This window comes from Tachysurus fulvidraco, chromosome 23 (genome assembly GCF_022655615.1).
Source record: "Tachysurus fulvidraco isolate hzauxx_2018 chromosome 23, HZAU_PFXX_2.0, whole genome shotgun sequence".
NCBI lineage: Eukaryota > Metazoa > Chordata > Actinopteri > Siluriformes > Bagridae > Tachysurus > Tachysurus fulvidraco.
This window is the reverse complement of record NC_062540.1, coordinates 20,680,804-20,708,397: the sequence shown is the minus strand read 5'-3', so window position 1 is coordinate 20,708,397 and position 27,594 is coordinate 20,680,804. Positions and strand designations below refer to the sequence as shown.

The window sequence follows — 27,594 nt, the reverse complement described above, 5'->3', positions numbered from 1 at the left end:
TTCCTAGCTATAATGATGATGATGATAATGATGGGAATGTCCTCACCCTCTTCTCCACAGGGATCTTGTTGTAGTAGCGGATGGAGTCTTTTCCCAGGAAGTCGAGCTCCACCACGTACTCCTGACCGTCCATCTCAGGGTGAAGGTTCACATGCTCCACCCGCAGAGAGCAGCAGCCCACAGTGTCAGCACTTTCCCCCTCCTCCTTCTCATTACCTGCCCTCAGAGCCAACTATAGAGAGTGGGGAAGGGGGGGAGAGGAGAGAGAGAGTGTGTGTGTGTGTGTGAGAGGGGGGGGGGGGGGATGTCAGTCACAAAAAAAAAATTGCAATAAATAAAAAAACTGTGGAGCAAAACAATATCAACGTGTGTGTGTGTGTGTGTGTGTGTGTGTGTTCGCTCACCTTATCGATGAAGTACAGAGCGACGGCTCTCTGTCTGATTCGCATCTCTTTACTCTTCCAGTCTTCACGGTACTGTGATCGAATTTTCTCCACGCACTTCTTCAGCCTGCGCGCCGTCTCGTACTTCTGCCAGTCTTTCTCTCCCTGACAGACAGACAGACAGACAGACAGGTTAAATCACACCTTGGGCCTAACAGGTTAACTCACATAACTGCACACTAGAACATATACATCTAATTGTCACACACACACACACACACACACACACACACACACACACACACACACACACACACACACACACACACACACACACACCTTGATCCGCGAGCTGGGATTCAGCATGATGTACTTAATGGAGCCTTGGATGTTCTCTGTCCACGATGCCAGCCATGTCACTTTGTTATCATGACGAACCTCTTTCCACTTTGAACCTGGAGGAGGTTTGGGATGCTTCGAGTCCCTGTGGAGGGGGAGGGTGGAGGGAGGGACAGAGAGAGAGAGAGAGATTCATGTTAGTATGAAAAGCTCCCTTACAGTATGAGATGAATTAAACGAGGCGTGACCTGCTAATGAAACATCAACCAGCGCTTCTGTTTTTTTTTTTTAAATAAGCTTCAGTGTCACAGCTTTTTTCCCCCTGAACTGATCCAGATCTGAATCTTATTAAAGACCCTTTGATCCAGGATTCCTGAAGTTCTGTAACGTCATTAATAATGCACATCATACTGCAGTGTTCTTTACTGACCCAAAACAAAGAACTGGTCATTATATTAAATGCAGAATTGTACATTTCTGTCGTAAAACGACGACAGTTAATTCTGCGACAAGATCAACGCTAGGTTGCTATGGTTACTTTTTAATAAATGATGTATTCGTCAATATGGACCAGAGTATAATTAGTTTTCAGTGCCATAAAAAATATGAAGATGAAATAATGAAAAGTTCTTCCTGCTAAACCTGCTAAAGACCGCCCCCTGGTGGTCTAAGGGTGTCAGTACACACACAAAATCACCATTATGATATAATTATCATTTGAATGACAGCTATTATAAATTCCAGAATGAATCACAGCTATTATAAATTCCAGAATGAATCACAGCTCTGAGTTCTGAATACTCCACTTCCTGTCTAGTAAAAGACCTTCCTGGTGATAATCGGGTGAACGTGTGACGCAGGGTGATTCTGGGTTAACAGTAAACACAAAGTAAACGAACATGGCTGTGTTTTATAAAGGTGATTAAAACCCTGAGATGTTATTACTTGCTGCAGTTGATGATGACGTCCTCGGGGCGAATGCGCCGCTTCAGCATGCCCATCTTCGGGTGGTCTCCTCGACCTCGGAAAAGGCCTGGGGGCTCGATCCGGAAGTTTCCGATGCGCTCTTTGTGGTTGTCCATCAGACAGAAGCCGTACTCTCCCACCAACCGCTCGTTCTCTTCTTTGATTTTCTGAAAGAGGTAAAAGGAAGTGTTCGAGGATCGGGCTGTTTGACTAGACAGTTAACGTAAACCTCGACTCGATACGAGTTTAAATGACAGAACGTGAGAACTAATTCGGCCGATCTGTCTGTGAAGAGAAACAGACACCCGGACTGGAGGTCACTAATGCCCCTTTACCACCGAGGCAGTTTGAGTGCAGGTTCGGAGCCTAATTTAGAACCAGTGCTTTCTTTTTCGACAGCCAAAGCAACGGCTCTGAACCAGGAAAAGTGGTTCCTAAGTAGCACCAGAAACGTTGCTGTGGGCTGGGCTACTGTTAGCACCTGGGGGCGGGGCTAATGTTAGCGCCTTTGATAATGTACCTTAAGTAGGGGCTGTGGGCGGGGCTACTGTTAGCGCCTTTGATAATGTACCTTAAGTAGGGGCTGTGGGCGGGGCTACTGTTAGCGCCTGTGATAATGTACCTTAAGTATACTAATGTTTAATACACTTTTACTTTACTGCAATATGATCAGTTATCAGCACACATGATAGTAGGTAGCTACAAGCTAAGGCTAACTTTTTTCTGTGTTAATGATAAAATAACGTTATGTACTTCCTCCATCACAACCTCCGTTTATACAGATTACACGGAGCCGCACGTACACGTCGGATTCACCGCGTTTGGGTGTTAATGTAGGTTCACAAAGCCATGAGCATTAACAGCAAAGCAACATCCACCATTGTTGTTGTTGCGTTTGTCGCTGCTGCGCTAACGCCGTTGTGTAACGTGACACGTCACGATTATATACAGTTTTATTAATTTTTTTTTGCAGAAGCAGAAAGGGGTTCCTGTCCGGACGGCATCTCTCACCAGTTTCTCTTCCTTCGTCATCTGTTTCCGAGCCTCAGATTGCGCTTTAAAGTATTCGCTCATCTCGATGAAGTTACATTTATTCAGATCAGAAATCCTGGACTTCTCCTCCGAGGTCATTTCCTGTGCAGAAAATAAAAAATAAAAAAAGGACAAACGTTGTGTTACTCCTGGAATAAAAATTGCGTGGCTCTACATCGCTCGAAGCTGAACTAGAGGAACGTCAAAGAGACGAAGCGTGCGGTTACCCTCCTCCAGTCTTTGAAGAAGTTTTTCCTAAATATATCCTTGGTTGTGTATTCGTGGTCAAGCATTTTGGCGAAGAAGGTTGCCACTTCCTCTGCTGACTCGCTCAGCTTCATGGGCTTTCCTACAGAAACACAAGCGAACAAATGTCTACAAAACAAAACTGCAGCGCTTCTGAATTCTACATTGGCCGGAAGGTGACGAGGTGTAAGATGACTGCGAGGCTTAAAGGTGGGGTCTCCGTTGTTTGAGAAATGCTTTAGAAAACTGAGTCGGGCCAAAAACAATACAAAAATCAAAACAACCATGTAGCCAATGAGCAGAAAGGGGCGTGTCTTGTCGATACGGGTGGAGAGAGTGTTCAGTGTGCATGTGTGACATTAGCAGAAAGCGGTTTTAACATCGACATGGAGGATAAAAACAAAGAAAGAAAGAGAAGAAAGACTTACGATAAGGACAAGAAGTAGGACGTGTTAATATAGGATCAGCTTTCCAGCGCTGGAGAGAACTGAAGGAGCAGGAAGTTGGCCACATATTCACAGGTTGGAGTTTCCCGAGTCAATAACTCCTGAGCTAAACGCTGTTACTACACAAATAACACCTCTTTTCTATCGTAGTAATGTAGAGAGGCAGCTACAACCGCGTTTTGTGTAGTAACAGCATTTAGCTCAGGAGTTATCGACTCGGGAAACTCCGACCTGTGAATATGTGGCCGACTTTACTTAAGACGCCGAGGCGCTTTTTTCCTTCTCGATAGGTGAGTAACGTTGGTTTTGCTTTGTTACACAGAACTAATATATGCCTTTGTCCTTTACATCATTATGCTTGTGTGGCATTTTTGCTTGTTTGTTTATCTACAATCGTATTGTTCTTCCCTTCAGCTATGATAAAGACACGTTTCTTTCTGTTAGTCGCCTGGGTTACGTATGTATGTGTGGGCGGAGCCATCGGTACAGGGGTGGGACCCGTTTGGGTTAGGAGCGTTTTTGTTTTGGTGATTTCAAATGTCAACATTGGCTTACAAACAACGCAGACCCCACCTTTAATCTGCTTTGTGGCGATTTCTCTCGTCTCGTTTTAAAGCGCACTAAACTTCTCTCACCGTCGTAATAAAACCGGACGTTTTCCGGAAGTCGCTCGTACGGAGGAGCGAAGACGGGACCTTTATGTTCCAGGAACCTCCATTTGGAGCCGTCTGTGTATCTCTCTTCCTCCCACCTGAGCGGCAGAGACAGAAAAGTGAGCTGTGAAAGTCAGTCATCTGTTCTGCTGCAAATAGCAACATAAATCTCCAGATTTAACATCCAGCATTTTCACTACAGGACAAAATAAATCCGGTACAGAGATCCGGAAGATCGACAAAACCGCTAAACTCCCCCCCTTTTTTTTTAACGTTTTATTCCTCACCATTTCCATTTCTCCTCCGGCTCCTTCTTTCCCTTCTTCTTCCCTCCAGTCGAATCTTCTTTCTTAACTTTCGATTTCTTTTTCGGCTTAATGTCCTGTTACGGTCAGAAGGTTGAGAGATAAGAAGAAAAACAAACAAACAAACAAACAAACAAACTGAAAAAAAAAAGCAAACGCGTGAAACGATTATAAAAAATAACTAAAGCTGGAGCTGCGTCGGTTCGTTACCTCTTCCTCTTCGTAGTCATCGTAGTCTTCCTCCTGCTTTCGTTTTTTCACCTTATTCTCCTTCTCCACTTTGATCTTTTTGGGTTTGTACTCGAACCTGTTACAGAAACGGATTAATGTAAATAACGTTAATAACATAAAAAGAGAGAAATAAACTAGAGCAGGTTTAAGGTTAGAGGTCACACACACACACACACACACACTGCTGTAATTCCACATTATGAACATGGTCTCATTAGACAGATTATTACTCTATTTCAGAGCTTTTTACACCTGGTCACTTCACACGTTTTCTGTGATCTGATATCTACCCCATGGTAAAAAGACCAGGTCTAAATGCCCGCCGAAACGTTTTGGAGACGGATATAAACCCGACGGTACAAACCCCTTCAGGAGGTGGTCTGGGACGCGTTACAGATGAAACTGGACAGGTGTAAATGAATGTGGTTGTTCAAGCCACATACGTCAGCGCTATACTCCTCCCAAACGGAACTACGTCACTCGCAGGTGAGTCGTGCATCGCGCTAGAAACAAACAGTAAACGCTGTTTTTTGTAACATAAACGTCGTAACCAGTTTTTACGTCTTCTTTCTGATCGCGTTCTGAAAACCACGTACACCAAAGTGTGTTACGTTTCAATTACCCCGGAAATGTGGTCAAATATATCAGCATTTTGGGCGGGAGTAGAAAGATGGGATCGATATCCGATTCGCCGAGACGCGTTTATGTGTCCTGATGTAAACGGTACAGTTTTAACAAATCAGACGGCTATCGGATCAGAGACGACACACGAAGTGACCGGGTGTAAAAAGGCCCACAGGTTTCAGTTTCCTCTTTAGACTTGTCCTTATTCCTCATCATGGCACTGATTCTGTAGCTAAAATGATTTTATTTTTTCACGTTTACATCCTCGACCCTGTTCGTTATCTCGGAGGCCAGACGACGCGACTAGAAGACGCGACTAGACGGCGCCTGGAAGCGCGTCAGTGCGGGGACACGGCGGACGTCACGAAGCGTGTATCTAAACACGGCTAAAAAGAACCCAAAACAACAAACAAACCGTGATAGTTTAAGCATTTAAGGAGGATAAGACATGGTTCACGCACTCATCATCGTCTCTCTCTCTCTTCACCGTCTTCTCTGGCTTCGGAAAGAAGAGGCTGTCCGGCTCCGTTTTTATGTGACTGAGGACAAGGAAAAATAAATCATTCACATTAAACTAACAGTCGTTGGTCCCAAACTGCATGTGTTATAACTTACAGACTAAACAGTGTGATAAACTCTACATGATACTTTATAATAATCTGATCTTATAGGAGTTACAGCTCATAGTGACATGATGTCAGAGGGGCCTGTAGTCTATAGTCACTGTAACAAACCTGTTATTTGTATATTCTCTCTCACACACTCTCACACACACACACTCTCTCACACACACACACTCGCTCGCTCGCTCACACTCGCTCGCTCACACACTCACACACACACGCTCGCTCACACGCTCACACACACGCACACGCTCACACACACGCACACGCTCACACACACGCACACGCTCACACACACGCACACGCTCACACACACACACACGCTCGCTCACACGCTCACACACACGCACACGCTCACACACACGCACACGCTCACACACACACTCACACACACTCACACACACTCACACACACTCACACACACTCACACTCTCTCTCTCTCTCTCTCTCTCTCACACACACACACGGTCTGATGAATTAACTGCTGTTATGTCAGTAACAGGTGTATTGATGATCACGGTGTGTTTATACCTGACGTAGCCGTTCTCCTTCTCTCGCTTATGCTTCCCGTTAGAGCTGTGGGATTTAATCTGGAGGGGAAAAAATACAAAGACGTATAAATCTATAAACACACACACACACACACACACACGGCAGTAAGTAGAGACCGAGTAGAACAACAACAATAAGAGTGTAATGAGACGATACTGGATTGTGACACAGTCTTGAATTGGCCCTGAGGTATGTGTTAGGTGTGTTAGTGTTTTTAAAATAAAAAAAGAAAGAGAGGAAGAAAGAAAGAAAGGCCACACCTTCTCCTCTCTCTTCTTTTCCTTGTGTCTCTCGCTGCTGTCCTCCCTGTGTTTCACTCGCTCTTTCTCGCGGTCCTTGTGCTTCTTCTCAGACGAGTCTCTGTGCTCACTGTGTGTGTGTGTGTGTGTGTGTGTGTGTGTGTGTGCGTACACAACAGAAAAACAAGAAAAAACAAGTGATGAAACAGGACAATTTTCTTTTCTCCTTCTTGTACAAACCACAGCACTGGGACTGAAAGCTGGAATAAACTTCTCTTATTACTTTATAAACATAAAACTCAAGTCAAAGTGAGTTCCAGCTTCTACACGAGCCTCAAAAACTTTACTCGACTCGCTGAAGTCTGATCATTTTTAACCAAAACAGAACCAGAAAGTTTCATTTAACATGAAGGAACAGAACCAACACCCTGGAAATCACACAGAGTTCACATGGAAATTAGCAAAATACACCAAAAACGTGTTGGAGTAAAGCAAGTGTGTGTGAGACACATCTACACATGTACACACACACACAGACTCTCACAGAGACACAAACACACACACAGACTCTCACAGAGACACACACGTACACACACACACACCTACACATCTACACACGTACACACACACCTCACACACTCTCACAGAGACACACATACACACACACCTACACATCTACACACGTATACACACACACACAGACTCTCACAGAGACACACGTACACACACCTACACATCTACACACACGTGTACACACACAGACTCTCACAGAGACACACACACATACACACACACAGAGACACTCACACACATACACACAGACTCTCAGAGACACACACGTACACACACACACGTATACACACACACACAGACAAAGAGAGACACACACGCGTACACACACACACACGCAGACAGCACACACGTACACACACACAGACACACACACACACTAACCATTTTTAATGAACTGTTCATTTATTTAAAACAGCATCTATTCATTCATTTTATTGACACTAAAACATGCGACTACAAACCCAACACCTTCAGCTCTTTGTGTGGTGTTTAAGAATCAGTTTGGCTCTAAAACCAACACTAAACCACCTACTTACCGTCTGATCCTGCTTCCTGACAGCGGCATGTCCTCACACAGGTGTAAAGAAAATAAAATTAAAATAAAATCCTCCGCAGACGCAAACCTGATCTCTTTAATTCTGCTGTAAAGACCGAAATCCTCTCGGTGGCTTTAAAGCCGTGTGCAGGAGCCTTTTTACACAGAAGTCAATCATTATGCCCCGGGACACGCCCACCTGGCTGTGATTGGACAGAAACACCAGAAGTGCTGCAGATCTGTTTATTGGTTTAAATCGAGAGTTTAATGAGTTTTTATCACTTACTTAAAAGTAATCTGCAAAGTTTTAGACTTTGCTGTTAAGTCTGGTTTGTTTCCTACGTAATAAAGACTTTATAAAGGTTTAAAGTCTACACATTTCTCCTGCTGTGTATTTGCAGGGATTTTTTGGTAGATTTAAGGTTTTCTTTCTTCCTGTTTCTGTCCTTTCTATTCTTCTTTCGTTACACGGTTTTTATATTGCAGTCGTATGTGTGTGCGTGTATGTGTGTGTGTGTAGTGTATAAAGATATCTAGAGAAATTGTAAATAAAAGTCTGAAAAGTTTTACTGTAATAAATTCTGTGTGAAGGCGGCGCCGGACAACTCCGAACGAACCTGGGGGCCAAACGGTCGCTCATTAATACTACAAAGACAGACTGGAGCACTTCTGGGGTCACGTTCACACGTGCAGAGGAAACTATGAATAAGAGCCGAGGCAATGAGAGGGCAATCAAGGCTTCATTATCACACGCAGGGTGGGGGAGAGGGAGGTGGGGCAGAAAGGAGGGAACAGGTGAATGAGTGAAGAACTGGAAGTAAACCTTTACCTGTTAGTGTACTTGGACTTTTCACGCTCTTTGTCTTTCTTATGGTCTTTGTGCCTGTGCTCTTTGTCTTTATGCTTGTCTTTATGTTTGTGGGAATCTGTGGGGGAGAGGGGGAGCGGGTGGTGAGAGAGGGAGAGGAATGAGAAAGAAAGAGAGAAAGAGGAAGAAAAAAAGAAAGAAAGAAAGAAAGAAAGAAAAGAGAGAGAAGAGTGAGAGAGAGGGGGATAAGAGAGAGGGGAGGGTGATAGCGAGAGAGAGAAGAGAGGGGGAGAGAGAGAAGGAGAAAAAGAAAGAGAGAGAGAAAGAAGAGATGAGTGAGAGAAAAAAGAGAGAGGGGAGGAGAAGAGAGACAGGAGAGAGAGAAAAAGAAGGACGAGAGAGAGAACGAAAGAGAAGAGAGTAGAAAAAAGAGAAAAGAAAGAGAGAGGAGGAGAGAGAACAAAAACAGCAGTAAAGTGGACGTTCAGTAACGAGCGTGTTGTCGGCTGTATAAGTGACATCATTAACACAAGCTGATATACTGCAGGTACTGATGATGTAATACACACTGAGCACAAACACTATAAACACTATAAACACTCTTAATACAAACAATATTAAACCACAATAAGGTCAGAATAAAGAGAAGCAATAATAATGTAGTCATAATGCAGTAATAACGCAGTGATGCCGCAATGTAGTTATAATGCAGTAATAATGCAGTTATAAACACCAGTAAGTAAAAAAAAAGTCAAATCTTCACAGAACTTTACTATCAGAGTCAACAGTAATAACTTTATAAACATAAAACAGAAGTAAAACACTATCATGTGACTCGGCGATCTGACGGACAGCTGCTACTAGTGTTATAATTTTTTTACACAAATTTCATTAAAAAAAAATAAAATAAAATATTTTATTTATTTATTCATTAAAAAACGAAATGTTCATTTGTTGTAAAGTTTATTACATGTATATCTTTCCCCCTTCCTGTAGTTTCTTTGTAAACATCATAACAGTAATTATTATTATTAGTAGTAGTATTTATTATTATTATTATTATTATTATTATTAATAATAATACACTAGCAATTATAGTCATAATATTTATATCATCCAACGCTCCGGCGTTAACAGGAAGTAGGAGGAATTTATTCTATTGAAATCATAATAATAATAATAATAATAATAATAATATAAAGTCCTACATTACTACCAGTATGGTGAGAAATTAAAGGAGTAAATTAAAAGAAAATTAAAGGAGTAATTAAGATAAACAACACACAAGACCACAGAAGTGAAGCTGTGAATAACAATGATTAATAACAGTAATATAGATTAAGTACTATAGTGTACGTACACACACACACACACACACCCCCTAACGGTTACAGAGTTTGACTCCTAACCCTAAGGTTGTGGGTTCAAGTCTCGGGCCAGCAATACCACGACTGAGGTGCCCTTGAGCAAGGCTCTGAACCCCCTCAACTGCCCCCCGGACGCCGCAGCATAGATGGCTGCCCACTACTCCGGTTGTGTGTTCACGGTGTGTGCGTGTTCACTGCTGTGTGTGCACACTTTGGATGGATTAAACGCAGAGAACAAATTGAGTATGGGTCACCGTACTTAGGCGTACGTCACGTCACACTATACTAAAACTAAAAAATGTACAAAACCCAGACTTATATAACCTTATATGAGGTTAAGCACCCAGAGTTACAGAGATCCACCATGTGGTGGCGCCATGAAGGCAGTTCCCGCAGCCGGTGACTGTGTCAGTACGAGTTACACCGTACGACCGGACGATAAGGCGGCTGTGTTAAAACGACAGGAAGTGCGTGAGCAGGTTGGCGTCACAGCGCACGCTTTAGACTGGAGATGGAGCATCGAACTCATCAGTATCCCTCATGAGAGAGGAATAAACTCTTTTCTTTTTCTTTACACTCCATCACACGTATAAATGAACGTCCGAACGTTTGCGGGACGCGTCGTGTTACGGGGTGCGTAGGCTGTTTAAAGGTTTATTCGACTTCAGTTGTGAAGTGTTTCTGTATTTGTCCTGAATTCTCTCTCGATATTTTTTCCCTCGTGTCCGTATAATAAATCTGATCGCGTCGTTCTTACGTCGTTTCTCCTTCCGACCGACCTCTGTACGAGAGATCGACGTATAAAACGCACAACGCTCGGTTTAATATATAACGCACAACTCAAAACTCCCCCTTTCTTTTGATTGAGAACGTTGCTGCTCGACTCCGATTGGTTAGCCTGTGAACTATCCAGCGGCCAATCACAGAGGGCCTGCTTTCCTCTTGCGGTCGAGGGAGTCACGGGTTTATGGAAAGTCTGAAGATTAATCTTCAGACACGACGACTAGAATTCAAAAGTTCACACACAAGTTTTAATGAATAAAATTGTATCGAATTTCCATCTTGGTTATGATCGTACATTAACGCCGAGTTCCTCTGAGTCACAGCTCCTCTAACAAAACTTCACATGTTCAGTCCTGACCCACGAGATCGACGACGATAACGACTCAACGTGCAGGTCTCGACACCACATACACCTGTGTGTGTGTGTGTGTGTGTGTGTGTGAACATCTGCACTAACCTGAAAGCTCCACTTTTACATTTTTGGTGTAACCTCCTTTGTCTAAAACTAAACTTGACGTCATCCCATCACAGCGATGTTTTACACTGGATTCCGGTCGGTCCGTTTACACCCTGCAGGTAACTATTAAAGAGACGGTGACAACTTTTCTACAGTAAACGTGTCGTTCACGGCGGACAAACGTACAAGACGTGTGTGTGTGTTACGGCGAGGCGTTCGGAAGGAGTCCCCGGTGTCGGCGCTTTCTAAGAGCCAGGAAGTAAAACCGGAGGAGTTCGGGCTTCTGAGTAACATTGCTAAAGTATCGAAAATATCGTTTGAAGCTTAAAATAATAAAAATAAAAATAAAAAAAGAAAGATCGCGAGCAAATTGTTGTGACGAAAGAGGAATAAAGCGAAAGAGGAAGAAAAAAATCATAATATAGGAAGTCGATGTGTTTAATTCTGTACGGAATGGATTCCTTCACGTTCGTGTTGAGAAAATATTACAGGAAGTGAGAAATATTATGGGATGGTGATGCAGTGACGGATGGTGGTGGTCTAGTGGTTAAGGTGTTGGGCTACCGATCGGAAGGTTGTTGGTTCGATTCCTGTGTCCACCAAGCTGCCACTGCTGAGCCCCTGAGCAAGGCCCTTAACCCTTAATTGCTCAGTTGTAAAAAAAAAAAATGATATAAAATGTAAGCTGCTCTGGATAAGTGTGTGTGCTAAATGCTGTAAATGTGCGAGTGTGACGTCACTGCAAACGTTTACATTTCATGAAGCTCAACCAACCGCCCACGATGATTTTGAGCTGCTGATATTTTTACTGTAAGACTCGTGTGCAGTGTGAACGAAGAAGGAGCCCAAAGTCTGGACATTTAACTGCACTTTACTTTCCTCATGAGAGCTTTATCTCCATCTTATCACTCTGAACCATGAGAGCAGAAGACCCACTCTACTGTTTTACCCACACACACACACACAGAAGTCTTATCCTCCTCCTTCTGACTGTACTGTGATGGATCAGACAGTCGCTATTATGTGGGATTAAATTAGAAAAAAAAACAAACTCACGCTTTTCTCCCTCACCAATACAACTGATGACTGTCAAATTTGCTGTTTATATACATTATTACATTAGTGCAGAATTCGCTGGAAATCTGTTGAGCATTAAACAAAACTATAAACAGAAAAAAGTAAAAATTCTGATCAGTGTAAATAGAAGACTTCGAAGCCGCGCCGTTACCGCGTCGTCGCGCTGCCCGGCAGCTGATCGTTCTCCGATAAGAGCACAACACGCTTTATTCCTCACTTCGTTTACAGGGGGACGTTTTTACCCCTGAGAACACAGCGTACTACACGCCATCGGCTCGGACGTGACGCGGACCTGCGACAGACTGAACGCCGCGCGCTCTTTCACATGGTGCCCATCGGTGTTAAATATCCTGCTAGCTAGCTTCTTACACGCAAGTTTCCACAGCTCAAAATGTTTAAATGCGAACTTTACCGGATGAAGTTAGAGTTTAACTTTGTCTCATGGTGGAGTAACAGAAGGACTCTAGTCATGGCCTAATGGTTAGAGAATCTGACTCCTGACCCTAAAGTTGTGGGTTCGAGTCTCGGGCCGGTAATACCACAACTGAGGTGCCCTTATGCAAGGCACCGAACCCCCCAACTGCTCCCTGGGCTCCGCAGCATAAATGGCTGCCCACTGCTCTGGGTGTGTGTTCAACAAATTCTGAGTCTGGGTCACCGTACTTAGCCGTATGTCACTTGTATTAGTCTTGTATTATTAGTCTAGTACCCAGGTTACTTTTACATACTCGTCGTTTACATCGCACTTATTACTGATATTACAAACATTACTGCCTATGATCTCTTATTAAGTCCTGAAATAACAGCAGAAATGATATGATGACAGACGTGTATCACGTGTATATTAATGATACATGTTATTCTGAGTATAGTACATGATTCAGTATAGTGTGTGTGTGTGTGTGAGAGAGAGATTGTGTGCGCACCAATACTTCTAACTTCTGTGAAAAACAAATGTCTGAAGACTAACTAAAGCATGACGCGCAGGACCCGATGGAGACACCGGAGACGCCGACGGAGTTCGAGACAAAAAAAAATCTGAAATATTAAATTGTTGGATCTTTCGATTGTTTCACTTCCTTTAGAGACTTCACACTACTAAAAATGTTCATGCTGACAAATCGGTGATCGACCAATCAGAAAATCGAAGTCATTAATTTGGTATGAATAATCCCACCAACGCTCATGAAGCCCCGCCTCCAGTCTACAGCGCAGTGACTAAAATGGATCAACTCGGCTTTTCTCAGTGTCTTAATCCACTGATTGTTCTTTTATTATGTCCTACATATTAAACCCCCCCCCCCTCCCCCCCGGACTCCTACACTTTAAGTACTTGAACAGCCAACATAACTTCCAAGCGAAAGTTATGTAGCTTAACGAGTCTGGATTAGTCAGCAAAGTGAGCCAAGTGTACTAGCTTTATAGATGCTGCAGGTCTCAGTCCTTCAGTTTGTCTTTACATCGTCTAGATGTGTTCGGCGTGAGGTATTTTTGCTGAGTAGCAGCGAAGTGAAAAAGGGTCAAAAACCAGGGGTGTGATAGGATTGTCCCGGCGATTCGGCGATCTCGCCTTAAAGCAGCGTGTCCTATTTAGTCCTAATTAAGAAAATCTCAACTTAAACGTTAATCGTCAGGAAAACGACGACTCCCGTGTCGCGTACGTACACGTCACGCCGACCGAGAGACAACCTGCGTGTCCTAAAAGAGACGTTAGCCTATAGGTGTCTTCCGTGCACTCGTACTATGTCAAATATCATATCAGCCATACGGCACACTACGTAGTGTTTAAAACTTCACTATGAAGCGGCACATGGAGTGAACTTCCTGTTCGCAACACATGCCCTTTTCACCAAGTATTACAAAAGACAAAAATAATTAGTCTGAAGAAAAGCTTTCTGAAACTTTCTTTTGTCGTCTGATTTTAGTAGCTGAGAATTTTTAAATAAGGCCTTAATCACAAATATGAAAGTGTTCTAGTCCCAGTTATCTATCCAACTATCTACATATATAATAAAGTAGAAAGGAATCAATTTGTTTTAAAGTTATCAAGTCAAACTTTAGATTTGTTAAAAAAAAATAATAATAATAATCCCTTATTATATAAAAACATCCTGAGACACTGAATAAAGAAATATATCCTCATTAGTGTTCTATATTGTGTCCATTATCCTTTCCTGTCCACTTGTAATTGTGTTTACGAACTAAACATTAAAGCTAATTGTCTTTAAGACAGTAAGAGACTCAGCTCATCTGAAACAGGTCTGAAAAAGGAGAGAGATTTAAAAAGCAAGCCATTTCCCCTGCAGCGCCTCCATAACACAGAGCAGTGTGCGGCCGCGTCCCGAATCACACACTACTCCACTAGACAGCACGCCACCTACATTAACCAAGTCGGGCTATTGTGTTGTAATATTCTCGTATTCGTCAAAATAAACGATTATTATTTCAAGTGTAATGTTATATTTCAGCTCTGACGCATTTTTTTTTTTAAAGCGACCCGGAAAGTCCAGTTGTCTAAGTAGTGGCCTAGAACTTGAACGCACTACCGAGCAGAAGAGCACGCGGTTTGAGACACGACCCACGGAAAGGAAAAGAAAATGGCGCAGAGACTAAGTCCTCAACCCCCCATTTGCCACTTTTAACACTAAATTAAGGCCCGTTAGAGTCGTAAATCGACAAATCGACGGTCATGATGGTAAAAAAAATCTACAGTTCTGTCAAAATATCGATCCGAATGGAAGAATAAAGGCTGTTAAAGTGTCTTTATGAGCCCTCGTTTTGAACAATAGGCGGCTGTGAGTGAGGGTGAGGGGACTTAGTCTCTGGGACGCCATTTCGCTTCTCTAACAGTCTAACAGTCTCACCGCCTTGCTCACAGAAATACAGCTCAAAATAAGCACTAAAACGGCTCGTAAGTGGATTTATCGTGTCGTTTCGCACTTACCGTTTAGTCGAGAGCCAGACTCCACCTGCAAACACAGTTAATAAGTGAATTATGTGGGTTTTTTCTGACTCTGTACATTATTACACACACACAACAAATCAAAAATGTCACCTACAATATGGACGCTTTAGTGAAGCGGATTTGCAAATAAAAACCTTTATACTTCGTGTTTATTCAGCGTGAACAAGCTGAGTTTTATATAATCAAGCTGTTTATAAGCTTTAAAACGCACTTAGTGAACATTTCAGGACCTGAACCTCGAGTCAGCTTCGAAGAAAAGCGAATAATAGTGAAAATACACCGAGAATCGGTTCGTTTTCACGTTTATATACATCACCTGGTGGTGTCCGTGATCTCCGGTCATTGTGCCGTGCTTTATACCGAGGTCAAGAAGAGAAATAAAAGCGAGACGAAGGGGAGAGAGAAGAAAAAAAAAGATGCCGGTATCGAAAAAAAGCTCCTCAGAATTGAGACTTGAGCAATCGAGTCTCAGACACGAAGTCCTGCTTTCGTGATACTGCGCGTGCGCATGGCGGTTCGATTCACCGAGTCGGATCTTTCCAACAAAGTCGTTTAAAGGGAATCGAATCACGAGTTTTGATTCATCAGCGTTAAAGGAGTTTAACACTTTTCTCCTACCTGCCTTTGTAAAATCCAAATTTGAGGCCATTTTGCGGTTTCGTTTTTTTACATAGTAATATTATGATAAAAAAAAAGTTTATACGATGAATCAATTGAAATACATCATCGATTCAGCTGTTTATGATCAGCAATTTACGTTTTAAAAATCGTGCAAACATCAAATCGACACGGTTTAGTTAAATATGCGTAAGGAAAATTAGGAGAAAAGTTTCTTATTATTTTTTTTTAAAACGTAGCCCAAACTTTAGATTCATCTTATGAATCAGTTAAAGAGTCGATTCTTTCTCGAATTGCAGGTCAGCGTTGCCAGTTAAGAAAACTAAATAAATCTCACACACACACACACACACACACACACACTCTCATGAACGCGTGGCCAAGTTCAGTACAGCACAATTATCAAAATAAAACTCACAAACGTCAAAGCACACGAACCGAATCCTGACTCGGTTACAGCTTCAGTTTTTCATTAATTTGGCGTTTCGTTGTACAATTAAAGTGAAAGTCTGACAGAAAGACAGTAAATATTTATAGTATAGAACTACAGATATGTAATATGGTTTGCTATATACACATTTACATAATGCAAGCTCATAACTGCAAAAAAAAAAAAAAAAAAGCTGTTTAATGCTTGATTACAAAGAAAAATAAAAAGTCTAAAGATGCATGAAATAATGTACAGTAAGGGCTAATAAAAATACAAACCTAAATTTAAGTACAATATACAAAACATAGCAGTACATCAAGTATAAGTGGAATTAGGGGCGAGTTGTGTAGCAACTAATTAATATAAATGATGCCGCCCCTTGTCTAAAGAGGTGTAAAAACAACAACAAAAAAGTGTTAGAGATCTTATTTATTTTGCATGATACAGCAAAATCAGCACCAGTGTGTTTCATAAGCCTGGTGCTGCTTCATCAACATCAATTCTGTTGAGAAAAAAAAAAAAAAAAAATCATTGTGGTGTGGTGAAGCAGATGACAAATCACTAGCGGGGTCATTAAAAATGCTTAACGCAACACCTTTTAGCCCACAATCGAATAATAAACACGTTTAAAAGAGGTTAGCCACAAGGTCATGAAAACGATTAAAATCAACTGTCCTGCTACAATCCATCAAAAGACTCAATTGTAGTTTGATATTATCAAAATTTTTTAGCAAGTGACGCTTTATCTTGAATCATATTGCAAAATAAACGAAACTCAAAAACTTGACTGAGAAATTGTGTCACCATCGTACCCAAAGTCGACAGCAGTTCACGGACGAGTTTTCTTTTACTGGTTTTAAAAAGCATCCCATTCATTCACCTGATTAACTCACACGTGAAACTGAATAACGAATCATGCGTCAACGTTAATACAAAGGTTCAGTGATAATGTTCAAAATCAGTTCACATAACTGGACCAGATTAAGAAGTGTCAAATTTACACATGCGCGTTAACCCTGTGGGGACATGACAATGCCCCCGTGCACAAAGCTTTATGGTCTGGAGTAGATGAACTCTAGTGTCCTGACTGACTCAACCTCACTGAACACCTTTGTGATGAACAGAAATCTCCTTAACAATCAGTGGGGTCTGACGGGCAATTTGGAGCATTAATACCTACATTCTTAGGGAAGAGAAGGTTCTCTAATGGTTCATGTTTGGATTTCATGCGTGTTTCAGAAAGAGTTACAAGAAGAACCCATTCAAGAAGCTACACATCCTTGAAATGACAAAAACCCTGAACAGTTTTATAAATAAAAATCAGCTTTGAGTTTGTACTACACACTTATCCAGTTCATGCACTCAGTCCTTTAAAAAATAAATAAATAAGGGTTCGTCTGGGAATCTTTAAAAGGTTCTTTGGTTGTCCCTGAAGCGAATGGAAAATAAACTTTTACAAAAAATTTATAGAAAGCCAAGTATCCTAAATGACACAAAGAACCATTTAAACACCCACAAGAAGGTACAGAGTTTCAACAGTGGAAAAACAGCTAACCTTAGAACTTAAGGATTCCCTCAGAGGGACAATGTCACCACCTTTCATGGCACCGAAGTGTGTAGTAAATTGCAAACAAATGAATTAGTCACAATCGGAGGAGATTCGTATTATCCGAGATAACCGCCTTCGTAATGTGCCATGATTCGGATGTAAAAAAATAAATAAATAAAATTAAGCTTGGTTACATTTGTTTGTTATTATCTGAAAAAAAGGACGCAAGGTCAAAAACAGGACGCAAGGTCAAATATGAAAATTTGAATATTTATTTCTATTCTGATCTTTAAAAAGAACATAAAAATGTTAAATAATCCATACAGTCAGGACACTGTTAATACTGAAAGCCATTGTTCTTTAGCAGCCCAGAAAAACATAAGAAATAAAAACACAACAGGACACACACACAGGAACAGTGTTAAAGGCTAAAGGAACAGTGTTAAAGATGGCTTAAAAGCACAAACGTCCCCCCAAACAAACCCCCAAAAACGCACAACAGCTGACAAATTACACAGCGCCCTGCATTCGCAATATTGGTCGTTAACGTACAAATAAAAGACTGAAAACTAAGAAGTAAGTAGTGGACAGAAAAGACAAGCATCGGTTTATATCTCCTGAGGCACTTTAATAGTGAAAGGTGGCGCTGGTGAGTCGCACGCCGCCAGAAGAAGCCCCCGACATCCGACACACATGTCCTGTTTATGCCAGTCTCTCATAGCCAGAGTGTAAGGAGTGACAGAAGCAGATACACGAGAGGACATCAGAACCAGTGGAACCCTGAACACCACAAAAATTTATATTCATTCATCACTGCATTGTTGAGTTTGGTGTGGTTAAAGCCACAGTCAGCAGTTTTGCAACGTTCCAAAAGTTTATTATACACCAAGTCAGTTTATCTTTAATAACACAAACCCCACTGAGATGAGATATTTCATTCCTGACGTTTAAATCAATGCATCCTGAGGAACATTCTAAGAGACAAGGAAGTGCGGAAATTCCTGACAGGACTCGAAATGAGTGCGTTACTGACTCACCTGGACGGATCCCACGACCATCGCTCGTTCCAGAAGTGTCTTTGACTTTCCTCAGACTCCTTGGTCAATACGATCTTCTTAAAGAAGCTTATGGGAAGGTTGATGCACCATTTAAACGGTAGTCGCAGCTTCGGCGCAAAACACACGATCATGGAGGTCAATCATAGAAAAAAATAAAATGGAGATACACTCTTTAGCAAAAGTCATCTAGAAGCCAATCAATCATTGGGTCATTCGATTTGTTGGTTTTGGACTGGAGCTATGAAGCTAACAAAAGCACCAAATTGTGAAAAAAAAAAGCTAAAATTACAATGTCAAATTTTGGAAGGTGGGGCTTAGGTTCCATGGGCGGAGTCTAGTTATCCAAGATGGCCACCAGTGACAATTTTACTACGGTGCTGAATGCTGGAATATTTTTTATAGATAAAAATAGTAAGATTGAAATACTTTAATGTATTTAATGGGTATTATCGAATGTTTAGACACTCGAGAATTCTTGCGTGTAAAAAAAACATTACAGTAACAAGATCCCAACATCCTCTGCATGCTAGCTACATTAGCCTACAAAAGTAAAAAGCAAACTTTAGCCACCACGTGACTTAGCTGATTGGGTTCACGTACATTCGGCTTAAGACGGAAAACCATCTCAGTCTTAAAAAAAAAAAAAACCCTCCACCCCACGGACATAAACACCTACCTCTAAACAACACTCTGGACACACAACCCTGTCAACAGAGCAGAAGAAAACTCATTAAAATGGAACTCCACAGAATGTGCCAGGCTTTACTAACATCAGGAAGTAAATCATCATCATCATCATCATCATCATACCTACTGCACAGAGAGCAGAAGTTGTGCCAAGTGAAATACAAACTTCTCTTCGCACAACATGAACAAATCTGTAGAGGGAAAGAAAAAAGAAAAAAGGAATTTCTGGTTTTTAAATCATAAACCATTAAAAAGTTATTATCCCTTCAGTAAACTGCTGAACAAGTGAATATTTATTTCTGCCATCTAACAGACACAAGACAAGTAAATACTGAGATCAGGGAAAAAGAGAAGAAAAAAAGAGCCTCTCATTAAACAAGTTTGTAAAGTGCTTTACGTGACAAATGATTAAAAGTAGTAATGCTAGTGTACATTCATAAACCAAACAGATACATACATATATACAGTATAAAAAATAAAAAAAATCAGGTGAATAATTGGCCCCAAACCATAATCCCACCCACCCACCACCCCCAACTCACCCGCCAGTTCCCGTACGCATCACACGAGGACTTTCCCTCCTTCCTATAGTGTGTTTTGATGACCTCAGCAATCGTTGCAGGAACAGAAACTTTGTTTGATGCCTTTCAAAAGACAAAGACAGAACTGTCTCACTGTGTTCCATCAAACACACACACACACACACACACACACACACACACACACACCTCACTTACAAGCTGGTGGACCTCCAGGTTGCTGGGTAAAGATCGTGCACGTCGTTTTCCTCTGGAAAGCCTGCAGCCTTCAGACAGACTCAGTGGTGTGGAGGAGAGAGCAGGAAAGAAGCTCAGATTCTTTATGGATGAACCTGCTGAAGCACATCACACCTCAAGCAGATCAGCACCCTGGATCTGAAGCTACATGTTACCCGACAGTTCCTAGAACATCATGGAGTTAGCTGTTGTCCATGAGGACAAGGTTTAAAAAGGGTAAATGAGGATTAATGTTGTCTGCTGGGCTTCAATTTCTTTCAATTTGCACTCTGCCAGCAGGTAAGATATGACTTGGTTAGAATTACTTAAAGCGCAATCACAGCAACACCAGCCAATCAGAAGCTTCCGTGCTCTGCTGTATGTGGAAGAGGGCAGACAGCTAGCCCTGCCTCCTGAGTGTGAACATTTGGCACTGAGCTGTGTGTACATCAGCCAGAGAGGTTCTATACAGAAAGAACCAAGTAAGGAACACCTTCAAGTAGCAAGAGCTACAGGACCGAGAGTTAAAAAAAAAAAAGTTTAATACAATGAAACACTACAAAAATAAAGTGAATGGAATATAATCTAGCAAACTTCTTAGGCTTTGTTTTATTCTCCAGGTCTATTGCTCTCCTGGAACCAAACAGTGAAGAACTCCTTCATTTAAAACATCAATTAGACCCCACTTTAAAAAGAGGCGGGGCTTAGCACATGCATACAAGCCTCTAAAAAAAAATCCATAAATTTCTCCAGGAGATTTTAAAAAAGGTCTCAGATTTCACGATTTAAAACAAAACACAAAGCTAAACGAAATATTAAATGATCTCGGTGCTTTACCTGCGTAACTGTCCTCCTGTGGAGCAGAAGCATCTTTACACGTCGTCTCCTAATTAAACACAATCCACAGGGTTAATTACCCGTAACAAATATTAAACATCCAAAAGCTGTGTTCTGGTCTCACTCTGTACGGCGCCTCCTCCTGGCCCGAGCTGCGAACTCCACTCAGATGGGATGCATCTCTGTGTGGATCTTCACAGACCAGCGTCAGGGATCTCTCAGGCGACGTACCGTCATACGCCGTGAGAGACGACGATCCGGTTTCATTTTCTACAGAATCGATGGAAAACAGGATTCATGTATTTCTTTTCTTAAGATTCAACTCTGGTTTATCAAGAATCCAAAAAATAAAAACAAAATTAACAAAAATGCATGAAACGTCCAACATTTAATTTGAATTATTCTCTAATCAAAAGTACTACCCAGGGGTGGTTCTAGGGTTTCATCTTTAGGGGGTTTTAGCCCTCAGTGAGAATTTAAAACAAGAAGAGTTTTATATTATATATTATATGACTACATAGTAAGCCAAAAGTTATGGTGTTATTAAAAATGGCAAAAGTGGACACCAAAATTTTATGCATGATGTAATGATGCCAGTCTTGAATCAGATCAGTTCGTGTGTGTGTGTGTGTGTGTGTATACTCTCTACGAACAGCGCGTCCGATGAATGCGGCCATTAATAAAAAAAAAAATAAGGCTAAAAAGACAAAGAACAAATCAATAAATACTAAATAGTTTTATTTAGTATTGAATGGATCGTTTGCATTAATATTTTGTTTGTGCTACAACTCCAGTAACAAGAATAGTGAAATTTCACTGCCTTTGGTTGCCATCTTTGCGCCTTTCCACCGATTAACATTATAGATAAAAGGTTTTTAACGTAATTTTTATGTTTGAAAGTAAAAATTTTTACTTTGTTTTCTAGAACCACCCCTGGTATTACCCATGATGCACTGCATTCAATCCTATCCACACATTTTAAAAAGAATGACTGGGCTGGAAAACAAACCGCTAAATAACGTTAGGATCAACTTTCCCTTCAAACCGGTCGAGTCAGCGATCTACAGTAGATTCGACACGTCAACAGCCTCTATGTAGAACGATCTAAAAGGTTGTAAACACGCCACAAATATTTTAGTTTACCGTTCGTCCGGTCAGCAGCCATGTTGCTTTAACGTCACTTGCTAAATTTAGGAAGCATTCATCAAACCATCCAGTTTAAAATGTGGAGGTTTAAAACAAGTGTAGCATGAAACTCCATCCACACCATCGACCGCACCTTTGTGTGGGCGTCTCCTCCGACGTGACGACAGGAGCTTCATTGGGTCACTGGAGCGGATTTCCCGCATCAGCAGCTCGTGCAGACTGACCTCATGGTCCAGGTTCTGGACTCTCGGTTTAAGCTTTCGCTCCGAGACCTGAGCAACAGAGAGACAACGCTGGAGCCGTGGAAGAGCGAAGCTCGTTTTCAACCACAGACTGAATTTACTAGACGGACTTCTATAAAGAAAACAGCTCAAACCCTCAAATCTCATAAACGAAGTTGCACTTTAAATTAAACACAAATTTTAAATGCTAGATCTAAAAACCACAAAGTAAAAAAAGTTTAGGAACAGAAACTGACCGGCCGCAGTTTAGGCCTCGCCCGAACAAAGTCCAGCAGCGCTCGATGAGGATCGTTTCCTCGCTCTCCGTCTGCGTCCTCAGACACCTTCACACCAGAGCAACATCAAGTCAAATGATGTCACGTTACTGCATACAAAAAGGCTAAACACAAAACAAACTCAACTTAAAAATAATAAGAATGGTGGCAATGTGAGAATCCTTTGATATTTAAGCGAATGACTATCGTTGAGTAAAAAAAGAAAGCAATCATTTAGGGAAAGGCACTTGGAACCACACCACAAAAAAGCTGTCAAACAAGTGCAAGTCATAAACTTAAATAATTTTATAGGTTTTTTTTTTTTTTTAATACTTGAATAAATGACAAGAAGCCTGATGAATTCCTGAGCATCAGTAGAAATCAGTGGAAACTTATGCGTTAATGATTGCATTGCAGATATATGTTTAAAAAAATTTAAAAAAGCAAAGAAAAGACATTTCTGTTCCAAACCCAATCCCAGTCTTGGTCGCATGCAGGATCAGATATCTGATACGTTTCCTCCGATATCTGATCCAGCATTTTTTCCCCCCTTTGCTGCAGTCAACCCCGTTCTTCCCCTTCTACTACAGTGATGGCCCAGGTGTCCTCTCGATCAAGGACTGTTTATATTCTTTTCTTTAGAACGTGTCCGCTCTCATTTCTAACCGAATATTTATTCTTTCACTCGTTACTTTCTAGATCTGCCGATACTCCATCTAGAAGTGTCTGAAGGCTTCGGCACCGAAGAGCTGGTGTTAAATCTATAATGAACTCAGACGAGCTAATTTAGGAGTTGCTCAGAAGCTCCAACTGAACGTATAGGACTGTAGAAAGGGACATTTTATAAAAAGTCACTTGTCACACAAAGATGAGGACGAGGTTCCCTTCCGAGTCTGGTTCCTCTTAAGGTTTCTTCCACCTAACATCTCGGGTAGGTTTTCGGCTCAGGTCATTCTTAGTGATGCACATTATGGAAAACATTTAACTTAACTTACAGAATTCTTATTTTAGACAACTAAGCATTTGAAGGCTAAGGGCCTTGCTCAGGGGCCCAGCAGTGGCAGCTTGGTGGACCTGGGATTTAATCACACAACCTTTTGATCTGTAATCCGACACTAACCGTTAGGCTACCACATCCCCCCTAAATGGGATAAATGCAAGTACATTTATAGAACATTCTGTAAAGCTGTTCTGTAAAGCTGCTTTGAGACAACGTCCATTTTAAAAACCACCAAACAAACTGAAGTGTTTCAGGCGCTGATTGATTTAAGACTGCAGCGTGACCTTCACTTTGCGTAGGGTGTAGCGTCGGAGCTGGATGTCCATCAAGAGTTGGCTGAAAGGAGACGTGTCGAGCGGCAGAGTGACGCCGGGGTTCGGTTCGTCCCTCGGAGGACGCAGGACGACTCCTTGGCTCAACTCGTCCATCAGGTGCTTCCATGTGAACTCCTGCGTAGAGCGAAGTGAAGCAGAGATGATCTACTCCCTGAATTACATGCAATAATTACTAAAGTGTGGGGGAAAAAACACAAAAACCAAGCATCATTTATTGATCTATTTACATTTTTCCTCACCCAGTTAGCCGTCTCATCCGGCACGAGGCGGTTCTCCGATTCCATGATCAGGTTCTGCAGACTCTTGGGGGGGGGAGATAAATAAATTTAAAAAAAAAAAAAAAAAGTTATTTCCTGTTTTTCAACGACATTACAGCAGCCAAGGAGCACAAACTCCAGCATCCTGAAGACTTTGGAAAACTCAGAGGGAAATAAATAAATAAACAAACAAATAAAATAACCTCTGAGAACTTTGAGACTTCTTGATTAAATGTTACTTGCATTTTTCTCTATACACAAAACTTCACTTTATTTAGAGATCTGCATCTCATAGATCATCAAATAAATAAGAAAAATGAGCCCAAAGCAGCATCATGTGTAAATCATTTCACCTCATGTCATGTAGATTAAAGTCATTGGTGTTTACAGTTAGACAGAGGAAATAAAACTCATCCAGCACGTCTCCGGTGTTACTACGTGATACAAATCACACACACAACTAAGGAGTTCTGCCTCCTCTTATAGGGCATTAAACGAAGTATTGTTTCTCACCTCCTGGGTTTGCTGGATGATCTGGAGGTAGTTGCAGAGCTCGATGGTGTGTGAGTAAAGTGTCGCACACACACTCCTGTAATGCTGAATCGCCTGCCTCGGGTTGTAAAGGCGCTCTTCACAAACCTGTATGTGGACCGAGAGATTCTTATTACAGCCATTACCTTAATGTTACCGTGTGTGTGAGAGTTGGGTGGGGGGGAGTGTGGAGATTGGGACTGCACCGGAATTAAAGTTACCACAAAATTAAAAAAAAAAAAACATCAGGAGACAGCAATTAAACGTGTGAGGTTTAAAAACGCTGCACGTCACTTTTCATGTTTCAGTCCTCTTAATCTTAAGAGATGTGACGATTCCAATTTTCTATCTGTATCATTACAGCAATAAACGTATCTAACGCCCATAAACAAGCTCGGTCCTGTTTCCGATTGCTTCAGGGAAGCTAGATCACTTACTCCTTTCTTTAAAAATTAATCTGCGTGAACTCCTTTGTACTGAAGACGGAGAGAAGTTCACAGCTTTATCTCTGACGGTTATGAAGCCCTGACACTGGAGACTCCTTCCACATGTTAAATGACCGATTACACAGTTTTAATTGATCTATCATCAGTAAACCTGGTTAATGTAGAAAGAACACATTAATATAAACCTGTGATTTGCAACCACAACAAACAGAAGTGAGACTTCAACACCAATAAGTAGGAGAACACACATTAGTAGTTTAACGCTCTTCCTGTTCAACACGAACCTGATCTTAAACTGATAAAGTGCTGAAAGGAAAGAGTTTCACAGATAGGAAGGAATTAGGAGGTGATGGTTTACCTGCAGGACCTCGGAGATGGTGCATATGGGCTGGAGACGGCGGTCAGCACCCAGTCTGAGGTCCACTCTGGTCATCTGATCCACCAGAATCTCCAGCGTCTCGTCCAGCTCTCGCTCCACGTCCTCACCGAGGCCCCAGTCCAGGCACGAGTACATCAGACGACCCACGTAATCTACTGTCTACACACACACACACACACACACACAGAGCTAATCCCAGCAGGATGTGAATATTCATGAGCTAAAACCTGATGCTCACCTGAGCCTCCGTCTCGATTACAAGCTGGTGTTCTGCTCGGGGGAGGAGAGGTGATGGAAAAGAGAGGGGGAGGAGCGAAAAAATAAAAATAAATCACAACAACACGTGAATATCTTCATACAAAACGTGTGGTTACAAATGTGACATTCCCATAATGAGAATAAAGATTGAAAATTCAAATGTTCAGTAACAAAAATATAAAAAAAAAAACCCCACCAAAAGCAGACATTATGATTTTTATTTAATAATGCTGCATATTTATTAATTTCACAGAAACACTGGAAAACATTTATAGCTAAAATAATTAAAAAAAAGACATAAAATCAAATAAAGCTCCATATCCGTGTCTCTGTAATTCAACCTGTGCTATAAAAGAAATAGAATTGAATTAAAATGAAGGATAATTGACTGATTCCCATAAATCACCACCAGGTTTCTCTCCATCCTCTTGGAGCTTTCCTTTCATTTCACTTGTTACTCACGTCAACATCATGAAGATTAAATATTTGTACGCAGCTTAAATGTGAACAGAATAGATAAATTTTCGAGGATCGTTTCATTGATTAGAATTTCTCTCTCAGACTTCTGAACTAAAACACTACAAGAAACTGAGTCGGAGTCCAAACTCAAGTGCTGAAGGTTCTCCTGCGGATGAGGAGAGCATCCTGTGCGCAAGGGGAAAACGTGTTTAAAAGGCTGAACGTCTCAAAGTCAAAGAAAAGAGAATCCTGTGATAGAGGACTGATTCTAGCTGCTGGAACACAACAAAACCAAAACTACATCCAATTAAAAAAAGCACGATCTGGTGGATAAATCGGTCACATCGACTCGGATTCATCACACCACACCACAACACAACACCACTGAAGCTTTACACGTCGTATGGAAGGAAGCGCACGTGGAAACGCAGTCCATCTTACCCAGTCTGCCGTGCTCTATTCGCAGAGATACGGTGCCATCCGAGCTGAGGAAGATCCCGTCCGGTCCGGGAAGCCTGAGGCTCTTCCACGAGCTGAAACTCTGTCCGTCATCCAGACTAAAGTTCCTCTCCAACAGCGAGCAGAGCTGGTAGCAAAGCGCCCAGGCCTGTTCCTCACACACAGGCTGGTCGTGTACACACAGGACGTGTCTCAGAGATAGCTGACAGCAGCTTGGAGGAAACACAACCTGCTCCATCACCTTCACTTCATCAAGAATGATCAATAATCTCAATTTCACACCAGGATACCAAAAAAAAAGGGGCTAATTACAGACACAGAAATCCAGTCTACTGGAACGTTCCAAGAGTTAATCCTCAGATAAAGAGTAGCTCTGCTTCTCTGCTCTAACAATCAGCTTCTTGATTAGTTAATGAGGTGAATCAGGTGTGTTAGAGCAGGTAAGATGGACAACCTGAAACCTGCACACAGCTGAAAACTAACGATCAATAACAAAAAAAAGCCCTCTGTTTTAAATACCGTGCCAAAAGACCCGCACACGAGTCTGTAATCGTTTATTAATTAATTCACGGATTACAACAAAATCTCAAATCGACCCTAAAGAAAAAAAATGTCTGTATGATGTAGCAGCAAACATTTTTATTCCACTTTCTTTTATTCCTTTGAAGCTCGTTCACAAATTTAATAGAA

General features: G+C 41.6%; 2 protein-coding genes and 1 long non-coding RNA gene across 10 annotated transcripts in view; 1 reads left to right on the top strand and 2 right to left on the bottom strand.

The window, feature by feature from the left end:
- top1b (DNA topoisomerase Ib) overlaps positions 1 to 15,702 on the bottom strand; it is a 22,253-nt gene extending 6,551 nt beyond the window's left edge. Inside the window, exons 1-15 of the mRNA XM_027160689.2 lie at positions 15,521 to 15,702; positions 15,184 to 15,208; positions 8,577 to 8,673; positions 6,661 to 6,769; positions 6,380 to 6,438; positions 5,687 to 5,764; positions 4,581 to 4,677; positions 4,353 to 4,447; positions 4,048 to 4,163; positions 2,948 to 3,069; positions 2,700 to 2,822; positions 1,668 to 1,855; positions 723 to 867; positions 405 to 548; positions 47 to 232 (exon numbers count right to left, since the gene is read on the bottom strand). Coding sequence (XP_027016490.1) covers positions 47 to 232; positions 405 to 548; positions 723 to 867; positions 1,668 to 1,855; positions 2,700 to 2,822; positions 2,948 to 3,069; positions 4,048 to 4,163; positions 4,353 to 4,447; positions 4,581 to 4,677; positions 5,687 to 5,764; positions 6,380 to 6,438; positions 6,661 to 6,769; positions 8,577 to 8,673; positions 15,184 to 15,208; positions 15,521 to 15,547 — 1,611 coding nt within the window. The 5' untranslated portion in view covers positions 15,548 to 15,702. The remainder of the gene's footprint in view (positions 1 to 46; positions 233 to 404; positions 549 to 722; positions 868 to 1,667; positions 1,856 to 2,699; positions 2,823 to 2,947; positions 3,070 to 4,047; positions 4,164 to 4,352; positions 4,448 to 4,580; positions 4,678 to 5,686; positions 5,765 to 6,379; positions 6,439 to 6,660; positions 6,770 to 8,576; positions 8,674 to 15,183; positions 15,209 to 15,520) is intronic.
- Positions 2,469 to 2,852, top strand: LOC125140053. The gene is made up of 2 exons (XR_007139277.1): positions 2,469 to 2,521; positions 2,662 to 2,852. It is a non-coding gene; the product is annotated as an uncharacterized LOC125140053 (long non-coding RNA).
- Positions 15,703 to 18,057: 2,355 nt separating the features above from the next.
- On the bottom strand, positions 18,058 to 27,322 carry zgc:114123 (uncharacterized protein LOC569174 homolog). 8 transcript variants are annotated; one of them, XM_027160697.2, is made up of 16 exons: positions 26,887 to 27,322; positions 25,967 to 25,998; positions 25,708 to 25,887; positions 24,886 to 25,011; positions 24,343 to 24,417; positions 24,065 to 24,229; positions 22,763 to 22,849; positions 22,418 to 22,556; positions 21,263 to 21,408; positions 21,139 to 21,154; positions 20,275 to 20,420; positions 20,089 to 20,190; positions 19,670 to 19,737; positions 19,536 to 19,563; positions 18,839 to 18,966; positions 18,058 to 18,581 (listed from the first exon to the last, which is right to left on the bottom strand). In XM_027160697.2, the coding sequence occupies exons 1-16, from the start codon at positions 27,140 to 27,142 to the stop codon at positions 18,410 to 18,412; spliced, it is 1,866 nt and encodes a 621-aa protein (XP_027016498.2). In that variant the 5' UTR covers positions 27,143 to 27,322; the 3' UTR covers positions 18,058 to 18,409. The 8 variants fall into 8 exon arrangements, with proteins under 8 accessions (XP_027016498.2, XP_027016499.2, XP_027016491.2 ...); XM_027160698.2 differs by having other exon boundaries at positions 20,275 to 20,417; XM_027160690.2 differs by having other exon boundaries at positions 21,139 to 21,187; positions 26,887 to 27,320.
- Positions 27,323 to 27,594: the final 272 nt, after the last annotated feature.